Source organism: Balaenoptera physalus, assembly GCF_965194825.1.
Source record: "Balaenoptera physalus genome assembly, chromosome: 3".
In the NCBI taxonomy this organism is placed as follows: domain Eukaryota; kingdom Metazoa; phylum Chordata; class Mammalia; order Artiodactyla; family Balaenopteridae; genus Balaenoptera; species Balaenoptera physalus.
The window spans coordinates 134,064,994-134,088,904 of NC_138890.1; the positions used below are offsets into that span (position 1 = coordinate 134,064,994).

The following is a 23,911-nucleotide window of genomic DNA, read 5'->3' on the forward strand; positions in this document are numbered from 1 at the left end:
CGTGCACACACACACACGCACATATACATACACACACCTGGCAAAGCATTTATATCTAGAAAATACTCTTCTTCAAAAATTCTACACAATTTTTTAAATTGGGCAAGAATCCTGAGCAGGTACTTCACAAAAGAGGATACCAAAATGGGCAGCCTACAACTGAAAAGATTCTTGGCAACATTACTCACGAGGGAAATGCAAAGTAAACCACATCTTGATACCATATGTTGCTGGTAGTCCAGAAACATCAGTGTTTCTCCTAGAGAAAGCAATTGCAAAACCACAGCTCTGAATACCAGAAAGTGAGTTAGAGTAGGTGTCAATAATTATAAACAGCCTAGTTTAATTTGAAGAGTGAGGTTTCTGTTAAAGATTTTCCTCATGCAGTGTAATGAATTTTAATTCCCCATTGTCGTTATGTCAGTTACACTTGCCAGCCTAGTACAAAATGTGAAAAGCTATAACAGAAACCTCACTCTTGGGATTAAACATTACTGTTCACAATTATTGAAATATGTCCAAATTCACTTTTTGATATTCAAAGTTGTGGTTTTACCATTGCTTTTTCATGAAGGAACATTAGAGAGACAAGGCCACACAATCTTGCAAAATAACCTCTCCAAGATGCAGGAATTTAGTCCCCTTAGATGTGATAACATTGCAAGAATGTGTCTATTTATTGAGCAATGAGAAAGTCTATTTATTACAGAGCAAAAAGAAGAACTAGTACGTGGAAATACATAGCACAATGAAAATACATATGGAGGTTCCTTAAAAAACTAAAAATAGAACTACCATATGACCCAGCAATCCCACTACTGGGCATATACCCTGAGAAAACCATAATTCAAAAAGACACATGCACCTCAGTGTTCATTGCAGCTCTATTTACAATAGCCAGGACATAGAAGCAACCTAAATGTCCATCAACAGAGGAATGGATAAAGAAGATGTGGTACATATATACAATGGAATATTACTCAGCCATAAAAAGGAACGAAATTAGGTCATTTGTAGAGATGTGGATGGACCTAGAGTCTGTCATACAAAGTGAAGTAAGTCAGAAACAGAAAAACAAATATTGTATATTAATGCATATTTGTGGAATCTAGAAAAATGGTACAGATGAACCTATTTGCAGGGCAGGAATAGAGACGCAGACATAGAGAATGGACATGTGGACATGGGGGGGAAGGGGAGGGTGGGATGAATTGGGAGATTAGGATTGACATATACACTACCATGTGTAAAATAGATAGCTAGTGGGAACCTGCTGGAATAGCACAGGGAGCTCAGCTTGGTGCTCTGTGGTGACCTAGATGGGTGGGATGGCGGAGGGTGTTGGGAGGGATGTCCAAGAGGGAGGGGTGATATGTATACATATAGCTGATTCACTTCCTTATACAGCAGAAACTAACACAACATTGTAAAGCAATTACACTCCAATTAAAAAGAAAATACATAACATTTACACTCTCTGGGACTGAGACATTGGGTTTGGAGAGCTCTGGAAATGAGAAGCAGTTTGCGCTTACATCCACTTGGTTTCCTACAACTCTGGCCCCTCTGTGCCCACTGCACTTCTCCTCCATTGTCACTGGTTCTCAAAGTGGCGATCTCTATGATGTCTTATGACCTGATAACTTCAAAAAGAGACTTTTTCCATTACCATATAGCTGGAGACTACTTGCCAAGTTCATTAGTACTGTATAAGGGGACATGCATGGGACTGAGAAACTGAAGAGCCAGCAGAAGCATGGGTTAATTCATTGTGCATCATTTAGCAAGCCATTACTCTCTGCCTAACTGTAAAATGGCTTAACAATATCTGCTCCATCCTGTCACGTGCTACAACGTGGTAAACTGTGAGGAACTTATGCTAAGCGAAATAAGACAAATATTGCATTATTCCACTTTTACAACATACTTAAAGTGGTTAAATTTATACCAAAAAAAAGCAGAATGGTGGTTGCCAAGGACTGAGAGGGAGGGGAAATGGGAGTTAATGTTTAATGGATATAGAGTTTAAGTTTTGCAAGATGAAAAAGTCCTGGAGATTTGTTACACAGCAGTGTGAGTATGCTTAACACTACTGAATTTTACACTTAAAAATGATTAAGATAGTAAACTTTATATGTTTTTACTGCAATTAAAAATAAAAGAAAAATGTGATAAAAAAATATAATATCTGCTCCCCGGGATCTCCAGACCACAAGTGATTGTTCCTTCCTTTAAACCACTTGAGTTCTTAACTTGGGACTCAGGATCCCCTGAGGTGTTTTGAGGAGATGCTTGAAACTTGAATGGAAAACTATTTTCACTAACCTCTAACTGAATGTAGCATTTACTTCAGTCACAAATCACAGTGGCAGTAGATGTAATGTGACTGTCACCAATAGAAATCACAAGTATTTTCATATCATATGTTTCTTATAGATATCTCATAATACTGTTCATGCTCAGCCCTACTTCAAAATTACTGTAGTTATCAAAGCTACCACTAAATCATGCTATGTAATGTGTTAATACAGACGCTTATATACTACCATATTACAACATTTTAAAACTGTTTTTTTTACTATATTGCTATATAATTGGTTTTCTTTGCAATTGTACGCTTGTTATTTTATGCGTTTATCCTAATAAGGAGTCTATAGGTTTTACTAGATTGCCACAGAGGTCCCTGGCACCAAAAAAAAAAAAAGAAAGAAAAGATTAAGACTCTCACCATAGCCTGTTATTGACTTATTGTTTTGTCATGCTCATCATACAATGTGTCACTGACATGTGTTATGTAAATGTCCAGACACCTCATCTAGACTGGAAGCCCCATCCTTCACAGAGCCTGGCTGAATGTCTTGCATATAGTCAATGCTCAAAGTGTTTTTGTTGATTTATTAATAGTACGATTCAGAGCTTTGGTCTGGAGTTAGGCTACCTCTGTTCAAACTCTGACTCCTGAACCTTGGGCAAGTGACTTAACCCCTCCAAGCCTTAATATTCCCATCTGAAAATGGAGCTATTAATGCTACCTATCTCTTTGGGTTCTTGTGAGAATTAAATGAAACAATACTCATAAAGAGCCTAGCATAGCCTCTGTCCTATCATAGACTCTTAATACAAATTATCTGTTCTTTATAAACATATTATTATCCATGGGAGTTGTGAGTGAAATCATGAAAGCAAGATAGCAAGGGGGGATCATGGACATTAAAGGGAGGTGAAAGGTAGGGGAGAGGCAAAGATTTGGGTTGGCTCCTTCAGAGATTATTCAGACTTAGGGGGCCAAGCAGAGCAATCAAGGCTTATAGGGCTGACTCGCACCTGGTGGTAAACAGATCTGTGTGTTCAAAAGTGTAATAAGTGATTTGTGTCCCCTCATATTGCCCAGCTCTTAAAGTCACAGGTCCTTGGCTAAGGTATCATCCCCAGAAGTCACCTGTGATAATAAACTAATGTTGATTTCCACTCACAGAGCAAGAGGCCATAGGGAGCAGTGGAGAAAGCACTGCCCTGGGTCAACACACCTCTGTGGTCTTGGTTTTCTCCCTTCTCAGAATGTGGGACTGTTTGCCCTTAAAGTTCTTTCTACTCTAAACCTCTGTAATCCTCTGAAGGAATCTGTGCTTATTTGAGAGGATGATTGTATCCACAGAGCTGGGTCTTAGAATACCTAACCACTGCCATCTGACTCACAGGTGCTGGCCTTGAAGGGTAAATATACCTGTCCAAGGGGCAGGAAGGCTTCTGAGCACACAGGACTTGTTCTGGAAAGTGGTCCAGGGAGGTCCGAATGTGAGACTCATGAGCCAGCAGAAGAGGTGAATAAAATTGAAAATAGGACATCAGAAGATGAAAGATGGACAGGGGGTGACCAGAGACAGAATGTATACTTAATTTATACCTATCCATGCATACAAAATTGGATTTTTAAAAAGAAAAAATATTTCTCATTTCTGATTATTGGGGGGGTTAGGGGTGTAGTAGGTCATAGAATAGCAGCTCATTTACAAAGCACGTTGGGATAGTGAATCAGGCCAAGCACTCAACGAGTGCCCGATACCCACTTATTGATCAGTAGTCAATGAATGATCTTCTCCAAGTCAGCTATTTGGTTTTTCACTAAGAGAAGAACTTAAGAATTCTGATTTGGATCTCTATTTGCACATGGCAAGCATAGAATTTAATACACATGAGTCTGTCTCATGCAAACAGAATTATGTAAACAGCACTTAAAGAGGCTGATTTCGTCTTGTGGAAATCTTCTATCATTGCCAGAAGGGGATTCAGAAATCACCAAAGCCACCTCTTGTTCCCATCAAATATTATTAGTAGGCTAATAATGAAAATCGCTTCTCTCATATCTCAGCCTATCAAGCAGATAGCTAAAGGCTTTCCCAGTGTGTTTTTTGTATCTTGAATGATAACAGAGAGAATATGACAATAAAATGATAATGATACGCCTATGCCCGTAGAATTTCAGTTTGTTTATTTAACTGGGTGAAGGAAAGCTTTAGGCTGTTACCTGGAGAGTCAGAGATGAATTCAGATGTAGCCCTTGAAAACAATTGTTTTGTCTCCCTAAACCTAGCCATGCCAAAAACTTCATGCTGCATATTGAGTTCTCCTTTCCTCCTCATATCTCAGTTTTGGTTTCAGTACAGTTCTTTCCCTGAGGGAAAGAGAGAGAAATGTCAGAATATAAGCTCTGGAAGCTTAAATCCTGCTGATAGGTGAAATATTCCATCAAGCTAAACTTGCCTAAAGGCTGATCTATTGCTGCATGTATAACTCCTTCAGCAAATTTCTCACAGACAAATAGGACAAATTAGGCCAAGGAAGGATTCAGGCATTGTTTCACCCAGAAACATATGCATTGGGTCTGCATGATACCAAAAAGATGGTCATGTTAGGGACCCAAAGCCTGTCATCAAACAAGCTGGTTTTTTGTTTTTTGTTTTTTTAACATCTTTATTGAAGTATAATTGCTTTACAATGGTGTGTTAGTTTCTGCTTTAAAACAGAGTGAATCAGTTATACATATACATATGTTCCCATATCTCTTCCCTCTTGCATCTCCCTCCCTCCCACCCTCCCTATCCCACCCCTCTAGGTGGTCACAAAGCACCGAGCTGATCTCCCTGTGCTATGCGGCTGCTTCCCACTAGCTATCTATTTTACATTTGGTAGTGTATATATGTCCATGACACTCTCTCACCCTGTCACCTCTCACCCCTCCCCCACCCCATATCCTCAAGTCCATTCTTTAGTAGGTCTGTGTCTTTATTCCCATCTTGCCACTAGGTTCTTCATGACCTTTTTTTTTTTTTTTCCCTTAGATTCCATATATATGTGTTAGCATACTGTATTTGTTTTTCTCTTTCTGACTTACTTCACTCTGTATGACAGACTCTAACTCCATCCACCTCATTACAAATACCTCCATTTCATTTGTTTTTATGGCTGAGTAATATTCCATTGTATATATGTGCCACATCTTCTTTATCCATTCATCCGATGATGGACACTTTGGTTGCTTCCATGTCCTGGCTATTGTAAATAGAGCTGCAATGAACATTTTGGTACATGACTCTTTTTGAATTATGATTTTCTCAGGGTATATGCCCAGTAGTGGGATTGCTGGGTCATATGGTAGTTCTATTTGTAGTTTTTTAAGGAACCTCCATACTGTTCTCCATAGTGGCTGTATCAATTTACATTCCCACCAACAGTGCAAGAGTGTTCCCTTTTCTCCACACCCTCTCCAGCATTTACTGTTTCTAGATTTTTTGATGATGGCCATTCTGACCGGTGTGAGATGATACCTCATTGTAGTTTTGATTTGCATTTCTCTAATGATTAAGGATGTTGAGCATTCTTTCATGTGTCTGTTGGCCATCTGTATAGCTTCTTTGGAGAAATGTCTATTTAGGTCTTCTGCCCATTTTTGGATTGGGTTGTTCGTTTTTTTGTTATTGAGCTGCATGAGCTGCTTGTAAATCTTGGAGATTAATCCTTTGTCAGTTGCTTCATTTGCAAATATTTTCTCCCATTCTGAGGGTTGTCTTTTGGTCTTGTTTATGGTTTCCTTTGCTGTGCAAAAGCTTTTAAGTTTCATTAGGTCCCATTTGTTTATTTGTGTTTTTATTTCCATTTCTCTAGGAGCTGGGTCAAAAAGGATCTTGCTGCGATTTATGTCATAGAGCGTTCTGCCTATGTTTTCCTCTAAGAGTTTGATAGTGTCTGGCTTTACACTTAGGTCTTTAATCCATTTTGAGTTTATTTTTGTGTATGGTGTCAGGGAGTGTTCTAATTTCATACTTTTACATGTACCTGTCCAATTTTCCCAGCACCACTTATTGAAGAGACTGTCTTTTCTCCACTGTATATAAACAAGCTGTTTAACATAATGTAGATCAAATAAAATACACAACGGCTGACTAAAATTTTAATTTTCTGCTCTGTAAGCTGAATATAAATCTGTTCACCCCAGCAGTATTTTCAGGGGGAAGAAAATAGATTTTTAAAAAGTTGTGTCTGACAAAAAGACTGTGAAATCAAAAAAGGGATTGCTGTTAACACACAGCATTTCAAAACTTATCTGGCAAAACCTCATGTGAAAACATCCTTTTGGACAGGATATAAAGGAAACCGCCAAACCCTTGATGTCATTAAATTGTTGATGCTGTATTCATGCACTGCAGTGTCGCCTCAACCAGCCAGGCAATAATCCAAACTTCCTTATTTTTCTTCCTATATATGAAAGAAAAATGTTTTCTCTGATGATTACTGGTTTAGTTATCAACTCTCTGGTTCTGTTTGTAAAAGAAGGATGGTTAAGATAGCTTTTTGTTCTAATCTGGTTTATGCTTCTCTGGACAGTGAGATTTCTTTTTTTCAAGACATATGACAGGAAGAATTCAAGAGTTAAATTTCTCCCGAGAGGAAAAGGAGATTAGAGGCAGAGCTAGAGAGAGAAGAGATATATAAATGATACCTGAGAAATGCCAGACTGGCTTCAAGCAGGAGAGGATTCCATCTGAACCCCATTTCTCTATTTAAGGGTGGAACCTGGGTCCTGTGGCCAACTTCATCAGCCCTTCATCTCCCTGCCTTAATCTCCTTCAGAGAGAAAATCCTTTTAAAGTCCCTGGGTTTATTCATTCCAGCACGTAGAGTCCTGAGTTACAGGTCCAGACATCCAACCTCTGTTCAAGCTCTGTCAAGAGTCAGACCCAACCTGGACAGCTGGTGTATTAGCATAAAAATAAGAAGGCAAGAGTCCTGAGTGATTTGCTGAGCAAATAATTCATTTCAGTTAAGTACTGACAGAGTATCTGCCATGTGTACAGAAGAAGGAGAACTTGAGCCCAGGTCTTGTGACAGCAAAATTCACCATTATTTCCAGCATACAACATTGCCACGGCTAAACTGCCAAGGTCCCACCTCCACCCCTAAAATAATGCTGATGCTTAAGTGGTAAAAGCCCTGAGATTTGAGGAAAATATTATTTGAGCCTATATGTTTTTCATAGCAGATGTTCTCAATCAACTCCCCCAGCCATTGGAAACCTAAGTGTGGTCACTGGTGAAGTAGATCCTAACAGGTCCGTCAGAACAAGTGCTTATCAGTGCTTATCTGCACAGCAGTGCCTGCGCTCAGCAGCTATAGAGCTGAAATTGGACCAAGGAGAGATAGGGTAGTCAGGAAGGAAAGAGCAAACGTAGGCTTTTTTTTTTTTTTTCCCAAAAGTACATCAGGAAAGGAAGAATAGACCTGTTTGAAGAAACATCACAATTTTGTTTTATATTGTGTTTGTTTTCAAGAATTGAAAGATGTGAGCATACATATAGGCTAGGAAAAAGAATCTTGAGAGAAAAGGATTAAGTTGCAAAAGAGGTGGAATAATTGATGGAAATAATAATAGTAAATGTACAAGGGAATTACTATGGGTAAAGCATTGCTCTCAGAGCTTGACATATTTAAATCAATTTAATTCACTCCAAAATTTTATGAGAAACTTGCTAGTAGTATTCTGATTTTACAGATGAGGAAAATAAGGCATAGCTTAAACAGTGTCAAGTTACAAGACTGGGGTTTAAACCCAGCATTCAGGCTCCAGAGTCCATACTCGTTTTTTTTTTTTTTAAACTTTGGGTTTATTTATTTATTTATTTATTTGTTTGTTTATTTATTTATTTATTTATTATTTATGGCTGTGTTGGGTCTTCGTTTCTGTGCGAGGGCTTTCTCTAGTTGCGGCAAGTGGGGGCCACTCTTCATCGCGGTGCGCGGGCCTCTTCACTATCACGGCCTCTCTCGTTGCGGAGCACAGGCTCCAGACGCGCAGGCTCAGTAATTGTGGCTCACGGGCCTAGCCGCTCCGCGGCATGTGGGAACTTCCCAGACCAGGGCTCGAACCCGTGTCCCCTGCATTGGCAGGCAGATTCTCAACCACTGCGCCACCAGGGAAGCCCCAGAGTCCATACTCTTAATGGTTGTGCAAATCTGCTTCTCTAGGGAAAGTTTTTATGTAGGTTGAGGTGAACTAATGGTAGCCTAGCAGAAGGAAATAAGGAGAGCTAGGGGAAGGGACAGAGAAATTTAGAAGCATAGGAGAGAAAAGTTGAGGGCATTCACATTAGATGGCTATGCTGATTCTTAAGGTCCCTTATGTTCAAAATCGGGCTGTCAGCACAAACACACAGAAGGAAATCACCTCCTTACCTACTATGACAGGGTTCATTTTCCAATTAATCTACCAGCTACAATTATTTAGACAAATGTGTGAAAACCTGTGACTGGGCCACAAATCTAGTCTATAGAACTCATATATATTCTGTTCCTACCTGTTCTGATTCAGGCATACTTATCATTGGACATATTTTGGAAAGACATGAATATCCTGGGATCTACCCTGAGAGTGTTCAGTTTGTTCTCTGATGTTTCCTGTGGAGAGGATCAAAGCTGTTAGAACTGTGTATTCCAAAAATTCTGAAAGTATGCTCAGTGTTTTCCTTGGAGAGGTGAAAGAGCAAGGCGTTGATCAATCATGGGATGTGGCAGAATATGGTCACACCTTTGAGAGACTCTAACTCTTGAGAAGAACTCAATTACAGAATTTTTTAAAGAAGAAGGCTGGCATGGAATATCCAGTGCTAAATGATGTGTTTCAAATGACAAGTGCTGGAGGAATTCAGAAAAGGTAGCTAAGATGGTAGTAACTTACATTTATTGAGCTCTTTTAGGTACTTTACACAGAGTGATATGCTGGTAAATCAGTGCTCAAAAAAAAAAAAAAAAAAAGAGGCCCCGACTTGTAGAATTTGCCAGTTCCCATGGTGTAAATACTCCTACCACAGCCAATTTCAAGCCATAGAATTCCTGACTGTCTTTCAGTCAGCCGGTAGGAGCCGGTAGGAGCTGACTCCAGCACACCATCATTTTGTTATCCCATTTCATCCTCACAACAACCTGTTAAGGTGGGTACCATTATTATCTCCAGTGTACACATTAGGAAAAATATTCAGGGGTTTCATAATTTGCACAGGTGCGCAGAGCTACAACGAAGCAGAGCTCTGAGGGAAGCTCAGACTGTGTGACTCTAATAACATCTAGCCATAGGCCTACCCCTTCTTTACCCTACAAATAGCCATGGAGATTCAAGGTGGTAGTGGCCACCAGTCATTAAGCAATCTCCACCTCTGGCTCACGTCTGTTACAGGTAGATTTTCTGAGACCCCTTGGGGACTGAGTTTATATTTCTAGGTTTTTACTGTTCAGTAGAGAGTCTCTGGGTAAAAGCCCATAAGTGTATATTTTACTTAATATTTGAAAAACATTCTAGCCCCTTGCTACACAAAGGATGAACCAACTACCAGCATGATCTGGGTACTTGCTAGAAATCCAGAATCTCTGGTTCCTACCCAGATCTACTAAATCAGAACCTGCATCTTAAGACAATCCCCAGGTGATATGTGTGCCTGTTAAAATTTAAGAAACTTTAGCCTACAGGATCATACTGGGGCTTTCATGTTCCAAGAGTGTCTCACATTGTATGCTGTTCTTCTTGCAGTTGGCAGGGATGGGCACTGATACAACAATACACTCGATCTTGTCCTGTCCCTTTTGTGGCTGTTAAGGGTACAGTCTCTGGTCATAAAACAGAGTGACTCTATCGAGTGAGACTTCGGCCTCCTTAGCAACATTTCTAAGCAAACAGCTAGAGGTTTCTCTTCCATTAACCTGCTTAGTAACCTCAAATTTTGTTTTTCTAACTGTACAAGAAACTTTGGAGAGCCAAGTTCAACTAGATTTCTCACAAGGATTTCCTCTCAGAAAAATTAATGCAATGAAAATTATCTTCTAAACCCTCCAGAGTCTGCCAGGAAGGGGAGGAGGGGAGCAGTGAGATTGCTGGAGCCAGGCCTCTATGACATGTGCCAATTTAATTCAAACCACAGGGCTTCATTTGAACTTGGCCAATAATTCATGAGTTGAAAATAGAAGGAAAGGGTATGTGGCCAAAGTTAGAACTTTTTAAAAGTACTTTTGAGATGTTCAGCAAATTCACCATCCACAGATATTTAAAAGCACTGTGGGTTGGGCTTGTATCAGATTTTCTTTTCTGTATTTTCCCAAATCCATTGCATTACTGAAGGAGTGGCCACAATCCAGATGCAACTGAATGTAAATCCTCACTCTTTCCAGTTGAGGTGGAAATCTAAAAACAAAACAAATGCAATTCAGAGAACGAAAAAATTTCAAAAATATCAACTCTAGATTTCAAAAGTAAAGACCAAAATTATTCTAATGTGTGGACACCTATGGTAAGAGCAATGTCTACCAGCTAATACTAGCTTAAATACATTCAGCTGGAATAACAGGGTGAGGAACCCCTTTACATTTTTCATCTGGGCAAGGTAGGCTAGAAAACCTGCCTCTTAGAGAGGCAGGGAAGAGGGATAAAAGGAAGAGCATTCTCTCTGCCCAGTTATGGGGAGGGTCTTAACAGATGTTGGTCATTCAGAGATATTTCCTCAGGCTTCTGGTGACCAAGAATAGCATCCAAGGACTCTGAGATGCCAGAAGACCACAGAAGAAGGCCTCCTAAATCTCCCTAAACTGAAAGCTTCTCATGAATGGGGATCACATCTCTATTTCGGTTACCATCATATCCCCAGCGCCACGACTATTGCCTGATACACATTCAGCCCTCATTAAATATTTATCATATGACTGATGAATAAATAAAGTCATTGCTACAGATTAACCTGAGCATGGTAGAAATGCCTGATACTTACCAAATTCCCATCATGATATGCATGAAAATAAAAGTTTATAGTAGCCTGAAAACTAAAAATAAAAGGAAAACATAGGGCAAAGTCAGAAATGGGGGCGTCTGCACTAACCAGGAATGGGATTGTGCAGACTGGGAAGGGGAGGAGGAAAGGAATACTCACTGTGGAGCCAGAAGGCTTCCATCACCTACTTCACCATTTTGCAAAAAGTTGGATTTGTCCATTTGGGCACTTGACATTTAGTGTTTAACAAACCAGTATCTGTTACTGGCTACTGACTATATGAGTAGCACTGTTTTGGCACTGTGAGAGACAGAAGACCCATCTTTCAGATCATACCTTCTGGGAACCTAAAACTTGGTGATGGACTCCTGGGTTATATAACAATGATGGTAACAATGAAAATAATGATAATGGCTTCTCTGGGTGCTTCAGTATTCCATGCTCTTCAGTGTGGCCATGCTTCCTTTCCTCCTCCTCTACCCTCTTTCAAACTGTGCCCCATCAATCCTGCTGAAAGTAAGGAATAAGGCTCAGCCAGTCAGCTAAACAGCCTTTCCTAAAGATCACTCCAAGATCCTATAAAATAGCACGGTACAATAGAAATAAAATGCAGGCCATGTGTGTAGTATTAATTTTTCTAGCAATCATATTCAAAAATAAGTAGAAAGAAACAGGTAAAATTAATTTTAGTGATATACTGTATTTAACACAATATGTCTAAAATATTATCATCATAATATATAATTAACATAAAATTTATTAAGGGAACATTTTGCATTATTTTTTTCATACTAAGTCTTCAAAATCCAGTATGTATTTTACACTTAAAGCACATCTCAATTTGGACTAGCCACATTTTAAATGCTCAATAGCCACATATATTAGCTGATAGCTACCTTATTGAACAGTACAGCTCTAGAAGCTCGGAAATGACCAGTTAAAAGGATCCAATTAAAATCTCAAAAAAAAAGTCTTTGTAAGAGCACTAATCCTATTTATGAGGGCTCCACCCTCATGACCTAATTACCTCCCAAAGGCCACACCTCCAAATACCATTATACAGGGGACTAGTTTTCAACATATGAATTTTGGGGGAACACAAACATTCAGTCTATAGCAAGCACTGTGGAAACATGAAAAAAAACCTGAATTATTTAAAGTTGGTATTGATTAAAATGATAATTGAAATTAATGTATCATGAATCTTAATGAAAAGTTTTAAATAAAGAAGATATTGACCAAACTACTTTGAGAATGCAAAGTACTGTTTAGTTATTGGCCTTTACGTCAATTTTAAAATAAGAAGGTTCAAAAAAATTATGTGCCAGTTACCATAAAATTTAAATTTAATCTACACTTACCTGTCACCTTAGCATTATAGAGTCTGCTTGATAATGGGAAAAGCGATAGAATATTGAAAGTTTTATTTTGATAGATCCAAGAACTTCTGACTTTACAACCTTTTATTTGTTATAAGAATTTACAGATTTTAGAAAATTTGTGGTAGAGAACTATATTTGTTCACTTAAAGTTGTAACCATGTTTGTTTTAAGAGATTGGTTTTTCTCGTGAGTCGTATGTATAATTAACCTACTAACCGATTTCTTTGGTCTACTTTTAATTAACCAGGAAGAAAGACTATGCATATCCTTCTAAAATCAGAAACAAACCTAAAGGCATTTTTCAGTAAAATAGTTAAGTGACTTCAACAGATTGCTTTAAAACCAATGCATAATCTCAGTTTTTCACAATAGCACTTTACATATATTACTGGGTTTTAACTCTTAAAACAACCCTGTGAGATTAGTATTTTTTAATCCTCGTTTGTAACTGTGGTTAAGTAATTTGCTCAGTATCTCAAAGCTAGAAATGTGCTGAGCTGGAACTTAAACTCAGGGCTGTGTCATGTCCAAGCCCCCATCACTGCCTTCATAGCCGCCATTATAGTTCCCACTTCCGTAACTTGAGCACGTTGCGGAGAAGCCTCTGGTTTCACCCGAATAAAATGTAGGACTACCTAAAACCTCTCTGTAAGTGTACACTAGGTTTACAACACTATCAGAATATCATTAAAACATAGCAGCACATCTGAAATTCTCAAATACATGGTTTCTTGTTTACATGGGAAAATGTCAAGGTCATCAGAAGTCCTCACCAGAAAGTTCTTAATAAGGAATTACCCCAATAAGCGATGGTTAATTGGGTCCTAATGCAATATTGTCAGTGACCAAGTAAGTCATCAACTTTGGCAAGGAAAGTCCTCCAGTGAAGTCCTCCATTCACTAAATATTTATTGGCACTTCCTCTGTGCTTCATTCTGAACTGGACTGGGGTCACAGAGTGGGCAAAGCAGACAAGGGCCCTGTCCTTAGGAAGTTTACCCTCTACTGGAGAAGTGTCTTAATTTGAGTTTTCCCAGAAGAAGATCCTGGGACAATGATTCCAATGCAAGTAGCTTATTGAGAAGTGCAGGAAATACCATGGGGTAGGAAAGGTGGGTGGGGAGATGTCATACAGGTAGGGAATGGCAGCCCATAAAAAGTGTGTTATTAAACCAGTTATCACAGGTGGCAGTGGAGCTTATTTCTTAAAGGGTAACAATGGGAAATGGTGTAAAACAGCACACCTCAGAATCATTACATCTAAAGGCAAGGCAGCTGGTGTCTATAGGCCAGCTCCCAAGAGTCACTGGTTGAGGGTTGCTGTGGGTCGGGGAAGGGGGTGATTAGCTCCCTGGCACTTCTGGCCTAGCCCCTAGAGCTGGCAAAGTGACCTTCTGTATTCTGGAAAAATGCCCTCAGACCAAGACACAGACACAGATATTTGAAAGTCAGCTGAAGCACATTGAAAAGTCTGGGGAACAACAGCATAGACTACAGGGAGACAGATAATGAAGATATAATGAAGTACAAGTTAATTACAGATAGTGACAATTACAAGAAGGGAAAAATGAGGACATTTTATTAACTGTAATTAGGGTTGGGCAGGGAGGCAACTGCTGCTTTACATGGAATATGGAGGTTGGGTAAGGCCTCTCTGAGCCGACACCTGGACGGTAGGGAGAAGCCCGCCACGGGAAGAGTCAACGGAAGAGGGATTTAAACCAGCCCTGTGCCAGGTGTGGGCCACAGCTGGTGCCAGCCCAGGAACTGCTTGTCACCAGTTCGAGACAAGGTATGTTCAAAAACTGAGAGTACTTCTAAACGTAACCATTTAGAAATTGTTACAGCAATTAGACATTGCCACACCTCCAAGCCTGTGGTAATGGACTTGTCTCTGTGAACGTGGTGTAGACCACTTTGGGTGCTGTCAAACTGGTGTGGAAAGTCACACACAGTAGGATAGTGTTAAATACATGATATTTTAAGGTTAGTTCATGCACTATAATCTAAATGTGTATACAGATCTCAGAAAAATAAGCACTTATTTATTTCTCTTTCTTCTTTCCTCCCCCAACCCCCTTCCCTCTGGCAACCACCTGTTTGTTCTCTGTATCTGTGAGTCTGTTTCTATTTTGTTGTGTTTGTTCATTTGTTTTTTAGATTCCACATATAAGTGAAATCAATACAATATTTGTCTTTCTCTGTATGACTTATTTCACTTAACATAATACCCTCCAGGTCCATCATGTTGTCTCAAATGACAAGAGTTCTTTTTTTTTTTTTAATTTATTTTTGACTGCGTTGGGTCTTCGTTGCTGCACTTAGGCTTTCTCTAGTTGCAGCGAATGGGGGCTACTCTTTGTTGCGGTGCACAGGCTCTAGGTGCGTGGGCTCAGTAGTTGTGGCTCGTGGGCTCTAGAGCGCAGGCTCAGTAGTTGTGGCACACAGGGTTAGTTGCTCCGCGGCATGTGGGATCTTCCTGGACCAGGGCTCGAACCTGTGTCCCCTGCATTGGCAGGAGGATTCTTAACCACTGCACCACCAGGGAAGTCCTCAAATGACAAGAGTTCATTTTTATGGCTGGGTAATATTTCATTCTATATATAACACATCTTCTTTGTCCATTCATCTATTGATGGACACTTAGGTAGTTTCCATATCTTGGCTATTGTAAATAATGCAGCAATGAACATAGGGATACATGTATCCTTTCGAATTAGTGGGGTTTTTTTTCCATCAGATAAATACCCAGGAGTGGAATTGCTGGATCATATGGTAGTTCTATTTTTAATTTTTTGAGGAATCTCCATACTGTTTTCCACAGTAGCTGTACCAGTAGCTGTACCAATTAACATTCCCACCAATAGTGTACAAGGGTTTCCTTTTCTCCACATCCTTCCCAACACTTGTTATCTGATGTCTTTTGGATAATAGCCACTCTGACAGGTGTGAGGTAATATCTCATTGTGGTTTTGATTTGCATTTCCCTGATGATTAGTTATGTTGTGCATCTTTTCATGTGGCTGTTGACTATCTGTATATCTTCTTTGGGAAAATGCCTATTCAGATCCTCTGCCATTTTTTAAATAGGTTGTGTGATATATTTTTTTTGATGTTAATTGAGTTGTATGAGTTCTTTGTATATTTTGGATATTAGCCACTTATCAGATATATCATTTGCAAGTATCTTCTCCCATACAGTAGGTGACCTTTTCCTTTTGTAGATAGTTTCCTTCACTGTGCAAAAAATTTTTTAGTTTGATATAGTCACATTTGTTTATTTTTGCTTTGGTTTCCCTTGCCTGAGGAGAGATAGCCAAAAAAACATTACTACAACCTTTGTCAAAGAGAGTACTACCTATGTTTTCTTCACACTTATTTATTTTTAAAACTTGCTATTTTCAATCATTTTAATTTTTAACAAGTGTGTTTTAAAACATATTTTAGGATAATATTATTAGTTAAATTATAGAAGTAAAATTTATATTGTTTGTTCTTTCAGGTTTATTGAGGTATGATTTAGTAATCTTCTCCTTTTGGAGGGGTTTAGTTCTCTGAGTTTGTCAAGTGAATAGAGAGTGTATAACCATCACCACAATCAAGATAGAGAGTATTTCCATCACTCCAAAAGTTCACTCTGGCCTCTTTGTAGTTTATTCCCTCCCTGCTGGAAAGCACTCCTCTGGTTTCTATCTCTGTATCTTTTGCCAGGATGCCTTATAAAGGGAATCATGTGGTATGTAGTCTTTTGTGTCTGGCTTCTTTCACTCAGTCAAGTGCATTTAAGATCCACTCATTTCTTGCATGTATCAGTGCTTCACTCCTTTTCATTGCTGAGTAGTATTCCATCATATAGATGTACCACAGTTTGTTCATTCATTTACTGGTTGATGAACATTTGGGTTGTTTCCAGTTTTGGGTGATAATAAAGTTGCTATAAACATTCACATATAGGTATTTGTGAAAACATATGTTTTCATTTCTCTTAAGTAAATGCCAGGGAGTTGGATTGCTGGGCCATGTTTATGTTTAACTTTATAAGAAACAGCCAAATTGTTTTCCAAAATAGCTGGGTTATTTTGCATTCCCATCAGCAATGTGTCAGAGTTCTATCATCATCACCAGCACACAGTGTGTTTTTAGCTTTTTTAAAGCCATTCCAATAGGTGCATAGTGGTATTTCATTGTGATTTTAATTTATACTTTCCAATGAGTAATAATGCTGAGCATCTTTTCATAGACTTATTTGCCATCTATATATTTTCTTTGGTGGCATGTCTGTTCAAATCTTTGTCCTTTTTAAAATTAGGGTTTTTTTATTACTAGATTTTGATAATTCTTTGTGTATTCTGGATACCAATCCTTTATCAGATATGTTTTACAAATATTTTCTTCCTGTCTGTGGTTTGTCTTTTTGTTTTCTCACCAGCATCTCTTAAAGAACAAAAAGTTTTTAATTATGACAAAATACAATCACAGTGGCTGCTGTGATTGAGGAAATAAATTTTTTATTTTATTAAATTTTAATTTAACTTAAATAGCAATATGTAGCTAGTGATTACCATATTGGACAGCACAGCATATTAATGCCTAAATGTACTTTCAATGAACAATGTGTACATTTTAAAAATTCTTTGAGCTTCCCTGGTGGCGCAGTGGTTGGGAGTCTGCCTGCTAATGCAGGGGACACGGGTTCTTAGCCCTGGTCTGGGAAGATCCCACATGCCGCGGAGCAAATGGGCCCACGAGCCACAACTACTGAGCCTGCGCGTCTGGAGCCTGTGCCCCGCAACAAGAAAGGCTGCGATAGTGAAAGGCCCGCGCACCGCAATGAAGAGTGGCCCCTGCTTGCTGCAACTAGAGAAAGCCCTCGCACGAAATGAAGACCCAACACAGCCAAAAATAAATAAATAAATAATCCTTCCCTCTACTAAAAAAAAAAAAAAAAAAATTCTTTGATTATTCTATGTTTTGATTACATTTTTTGATGTAACTTTATGCTTGTTTGAATCTAATAATAAAGATTGGGGGTTGCATTCTGTAAATCTTATTTTTTCTTTTTCAATTTTTAATTTTCATTATATTTTATTAATGTATCAGTTCCATGATGCTTTGGAAATTTAAAAACCTGGTCCTTCACCACAGGTAGTCTGAGAAGCCCTGAACTAGACAGATGTTGTACATGGGCAAAGGCCTGTCTCCCTGACAGGGATATTCCTCATTGTTAACCCACAAAGTGGCATTCTAGAGAAGGAAGTGACAGATGGGGTAAAGGAATGAAAGACTATTTTAGAAAATGTGGTCAGAGAAAGCCTCTGTGAAATGGTGACGTTTGAACTGGGGAAAGAGCATTCCAAGTGGTGGGATAGAATAGCAAAGTTTTGGGAGTTTGGGAAAGGGCATGGCATGTTCAAGGAACAGAAAGGAGACCAGTGTGGTCGGATGTGAGAACGGAGGGAGGGTGGTGAGAGGTGAGCTGGAGAGGCAGCACAGAGCCAGATTTTGCAGTCACACAGACCTTGTCCTCTCTTCCCCTCCTACGTTGTAGATAATAATTAATGAACCACAGGCACCTGGTATGTGTGATAAGTGTGTGAATATGTCTGAATAAGGGCCTTATTCAAAACGCACTTGAAAAAAAACAACCAAATGTTATCTTACACTTGGCTTTGGCTGTCTAGAAAGAATTATCTCTATGTTTGCAGCCCGGGAAGTGGACTGAACAATAATAACTCTCACCAGAATTTAGGGGGTGGGGTCCCCATACCACAGATTAAGACTCTGAGGCTCAAAACGTTATATAATTTGCCCAAATCACACAGTTAACAAGAAATAGACTCAAACTCATGTCCTTTCCACTCTATTTGTTTTCAAAATGAGTCCAAAACAGCCCTTTTACAAATGTGAAATTGTCTATATTTTAATTTGGTTTTGGTAATGATATAAATGGGCACAGAAATATAACAGTTATAGAGACTGCATCTATTTTGAGAAGTCCTCCTCTGTGTTAGTTTCTTGAAGCTTCTGTAACAAATTAGCACAAACTTGGTGTCTGAGAACAGAGAAATATATTTTCTCACAATTCTGGAAACCAGAAGTTCAAAATCAAGGTGTCAACAGCACCATACTATCTCTGAAGGCTCAAGGGGCAATCTGTTCCTTGCCTCTTCCAGCTTCTAGTGGCTCCAAGTGTACCTTGGCTTGTGGCTGCATCATTCCAATCTCCGGTCACATGAACTCCACTTCACTATGTGTGTCTCTTATAAGGACACTTGTCATTGAATTTAGGGCCCACTCAGATAATCTAGGATGAGTACAACTTGAGATCCTTAATTTGATTACATAGGCAAAGACCTCTTTTCCAAATAAGGTCACATTCACAGGTTCTGAAAATTAAGATGTGGATGCATCTTTGGGGTGGAAGGGCACCACTGAACCCACCACACCCTCCCTGCGCTTCAGCCTGGAAGCTCTCCCCAAGCAGTCAGTTGGGGACTCATCAGGCTCAGCTTTCTTGATTCTCTTCTCCCAGGGATCTCTGGCCTGCACTGCCTGCTGTCTGAAAAATATCATTTCAAATGTTTTGCTTAGTTTTCTAGCTGTTTAAGCAGGAGGGTAAATCCAGTCCCTATTACTCCAGCATAGCCAGAAGCAGAAGCTGCACCAAAGTGAAGTTCATTGAGCATAGAGACCTTTCCTATCTTACTGACGGCTGCATCATCAGTGCCTATCAAAATGATTGGAGCATAGTAATCTTTCCATAGCAACTGATGAATTAATGAACAAATGAATTAAAAGGAGGTTAATCTATTGGGTTGGCGGAAAGGTGCATTTGGTTTTTAAGTAAAAATAAAAGACACATTTTTCATTTTCACCAAGAACTTCATTGAACAACGTATTCACCCTTTTGTTCCACTACCTTCTGCCATTTTTCAGGCAACTTCATAATTCCATCTTCCCAAAACTTTTTAGCTTTTTTGAGCAAAGAACTGTTCCAGGTGCCTTTTACAGTCTTCCAGGGAACTGAAAATTTTTCCATTAAGAGAATTTTGTAAAGAGCGAAATAAATGGAAATCCAAAGGTGCAATGTTTGGTGAATACGGCGGATGAATCAGAACTTCCCATCCTGTAACAGTTTTTGCCTGGTCATCAAAGAAACACGTGGTCTTGCGTTATCCTGATGGAAGATTATGCATTTTCTGTTGACTAATTCTGGATGCTTTTCTTCGAGTGCTGCTTTCAGTTGGTCTAATTGGGAGCAGTACTTACTGGAATTAATCGTTTGGTTTTCTGGAAGGAGCTTATAATAGAGGACTCCCTTCCAGTCCCACCAAATACACATCATCACATTCTTTGGATGAAGACCGGCCTTTGGTGTGGTTGGTGGTGGCTCATTTCGCTTGCCCCATGATCTCTTCTGCTCCACATTATTGTACAGTATCCACTTCTCATCACCTGTGACAATTTGTTTCAAAAACAGAACGTTTTCGTTACGTTTCAGTAGAGAATTGCATGCGGAAATACGGTCAGGAAGGTTTTTTTCGCTTGACTTAGGTGGAACCCAAACATCAAAGCGACTTACATAACCAAGCTGGGGCAAATAATTTTCAACGCTTGATTTGGGTATTTTGAGGATGTCGGCTATTTCCCGTGCGGTATAACGTTGATTGTTCTCAATTAATGTCTCAACTTGATCGCTATAAACTTCAATTGGTCTACCCAACCCTGGAGCATCGTCCAGCGAGAAATCTCCAGCACGAAACTTCGCAAACCACTTTTGACATGTTTGATCAGTCACAGCACCTTCTCCATATACTGCACAAATCTTTTTTTTGCTTTTTTTTTTTTTGCCTTTTTACCTTTCTTGAAATAATAAAGCATAATATGCCAAAAATGTTGCTTTTTTTCTTCCATCTTCAATATTAAAATGGCTACACAAAAATTCACCAACTTTGAGAGAGTGGCATGGACATATACACGCTACCAAATGTAAAATAGATAGCTAGTGGGAAGCAGCCACATAGCACAGGGAGATCAGCTCGGTGCTTTTTGACCACCTAGAGGGGTGGGATAGGGAGGGTGGGAGGGAGACGCAGAGGGAGGGGATATGGGGATATATGTATACGTATAGCTGATTCACTTTGTTATACAGCAGAAACTAACACACCATTGTAAAGCAATTATACTCCAATAAAGATGTTAAAAAAAAAGTCACCAACTTTGATAAGTCTTTTTTGAAATGCACACTGATATGAAAGCTGTCACAATACAATCTAACAAAATTGTTTTAAATGACGTTAAAGACAACTAAGTGCTGCTAGAGCCATCTTACGGAAAAAAACCAACGAACCTTTTGGCCAACCCAATAAATCCTTGATTTTTCTTGTGTTTGGGACCAAGTGACCACAACTCCTTTTACCTCAGTCAGTTGGGTGAGCTTAAGCCATCTCTCCTTAACTGAATATCTGCTAGCGTAAGCCAAAGTGTCCTCACCAATTCACTCTCGGCCTCCAAAGTCTGGCTTTCATGGTTAATGCAAAAAAAAAAAAAAACAGCACTGGGAAATTTAAGAAATGTATCTATGGAGCACATTTTGCATAATGATTTATAAGAAGTAGGTTCTGCCCATGTTTTAAATAAAATGAACACAGGGTGTTTGTGGGGGAAGGGCTGATGTGAGGAAGGTAAGTGGGTCCTAGTATTGTCACAGGGAACTGAGGCCAGACAGTCTGCTGATGGGGAAAATATGAGAGGCAAGAGATAAGAAAGAAGCCTGTCTATTGAAAAACACAGTCCATATCAGTAGATCAAAACAAATGTGGCCATATACGAAGAAAAATGGTTTCTGCTTTTATTTCCATAGTCACACACTAATTAAGTTAAAAAATTTTGTTATCATTATCAACAGCATTTACAAGATCATCTTCTGTATGACTATTTGACTTATCCAAAAACCTGATTGTCTTGATTTTAGAGCTTTGTTTTGAATTTATTATATCAGATTTTTAATAACAAATATAAAACAACAGGCTTGTTATAATAAGCCTAAAAATACAGAGGTAGATAAAGAACAAGATAGAAATCTCCTACTTTAATTGCAATCCCCTGAGGTAGCCAATATTAACAGTATATCTTCATACATCTTCCTCTGTTCTGTGAACATACATGAACATATTTATATATACAGTCGGTGGTTGCTGGTTTTATAAAGATGTGAACAAATGAAATATATAACTTTTTTCATTTAATAATAGAGTCATCCCACCAGATAAATTCATATAGATTTACTTCAGAGTTTTAAATCTAGAGTATGAATTTACTACCATTTATTCAACTGCTCCTCAAATGATATACATTTGGGTGATTTGAGGTTTTTCCACCACATATAATACTGCACTAAACACCCTTGTAATTGCACACTGTTTTAATTTTATCGCCATGGATATCTGAGCCCTGAAATCCAACCTTTCAAACGCTATTTCCTTCCCCCCATCCTCCCTGTCATTTGGAGAACAGACTGAAGGGAGACTAAAGATGAGCTATGAAAGCTGGTAATTACTCCATACAGCACATGGCCAGCAGCCTCCTGCTACAATATTTACGTGCTATTCCATTGAGAAGGCACTCTGCTCACATGACCCAAATGCAGTTCTCACTCCACCAAGAACACAGCTGAATCCAAACTGCATTGGCAGCTTTGCACATGCTCCGTCTGGCCCTGTGAATCCTCACTCACCCATTGAGATTTCTTTTGGTTTAAAACAACACACCAGCTGCTGAGGCTCCGTTACCTCCAGTATTTTCCTGGCCCAGATCCAAGGCAGGTGGCCCTCTATGAAAACCGTTTTTCAAGGTTTGAGCTTTTTTTGTCTGTATTTGTTGGGGGATAGAGGGTGTATAATATTTACACGTGGGTATAGCTGATGAGTGAGACCATAAGAAGTAACTCTTTTTCCTGTCAGGTATTACAGGAATAACATTTACCTATTTCCATCATTTGCCTTGACAAAGACCGGCAGCTCTAATGCACATTTAATTCTCAAACAGAGGTCTTGGCAAGGGATGCTGTATCTGACTGTTGTGTTGACTGTAACGTGTGAGATGGTGTTTTCTCCTCTCTAGAGACCTGGATGCTTTTTGCCATCCTGATGGTAAATGATGAGACAGGCAACCATGGATTTCAGCACTCCATCTGTGTTTGATCAGCAAAAAGGTAAAAATGCTGCTTTAACTCACCCTTTGGTTCTTTCCATCTTTAGTCCAACGGTAGGGATTTGCAGTTGTACGGGGAGAGAGAGTAATGTGTGTGTGTGGGTGTGTGTGTGGGTGTGTGTGGGTGTGTGGGTGTGGGTGTGTGGGTGTGATGTGGGAAGAGGATTTCACATAGGAAACAAACCTGTTCTAAATGTTCACTTCTCATTTTATAAGCATTTAGAAGGGAAAAATAAGCTTATGGTCTATTAGTCTTGCTAAAGTGCTCCTACCTACAAATTTTAAAAATTGGGTTTCAAGCACACCAGCTATTTCAGATAGTATCATCTTTATTCTCATTAGCTTTTTGTTCAAATCTTTAAAATATATATATTATAATAAGTAACATAAACCCAATATCTCATTGCTATAGTTTCATAAATATCTCTTGATTCCCTTCAGGAATAGATGTTGCCCAGATTTATGCTATAGTTGATATATTATCTCATCCGAGGTTGTGTAATGACTTATCACTATGTTATTATTTGCAATGAAAGGATATATCTTTCTTACTCATAATTCCCAGTGTGTAAGTAATTTTCCACACAAAATGATTGCTGTGAAATTGATCCATCCTTATAAAAAACATGTATTCAGCCATGCAGTCTGTGCATGTACATTTTGCATATGAAGTGTGTGCGTGTATGTATATATATGTATATATATATACACCTATGTGTAATTATGCATCTTTTCTCTGTAAGTACAGAAAATTTCCATTCTTTAAATGTAAGTAATATTTTAGAAGATTTTTAAAAAAAATATCTGATAGCTAAACCACTTTCAATACCCTCTGAGTATTCCTCAGAATCCTAAGATCCTTTGGTCATTTACCTGTTTTGGCTACACCGTGAAAATGGTGGTCTGTGAAAGCCTCATTAAGAAAATACATTGCTTCTTTCCTTTTCCCTTTTCCTGCTCTAGGCCATAGTGTGTTTACTACCTACCCTTCAAGCTACATCTGGTTTCATGGGT

At 38.9% G+C, this 23,911-nt stretch overlaps 1 protein-coding gene across 1 annotated transcript in view; it reads left to right on the forward strand.

The window, feature by feature from the left end:
* ANKRD55 (ankyrin repeat domain 55) overlaps positions 1-23,911 on the forward strand; it is a 415,656-nt gene that overhangs the window by 301,140 nt on the left and 90,605 nt on the right. Inside the window, exon 5 of the mRNA XM_082457594.1 lies at positions 22,808-22,898. Coding sequence (XP_082313720.1) covers positions 22,841-22,898 — 58 coding nt within the window. The 5' untranslated portion in view covers positions 22,808-22,840. The remainder of the gene's footprint in view (positions 1-22,807; positions 22,899-23,911) is intronic.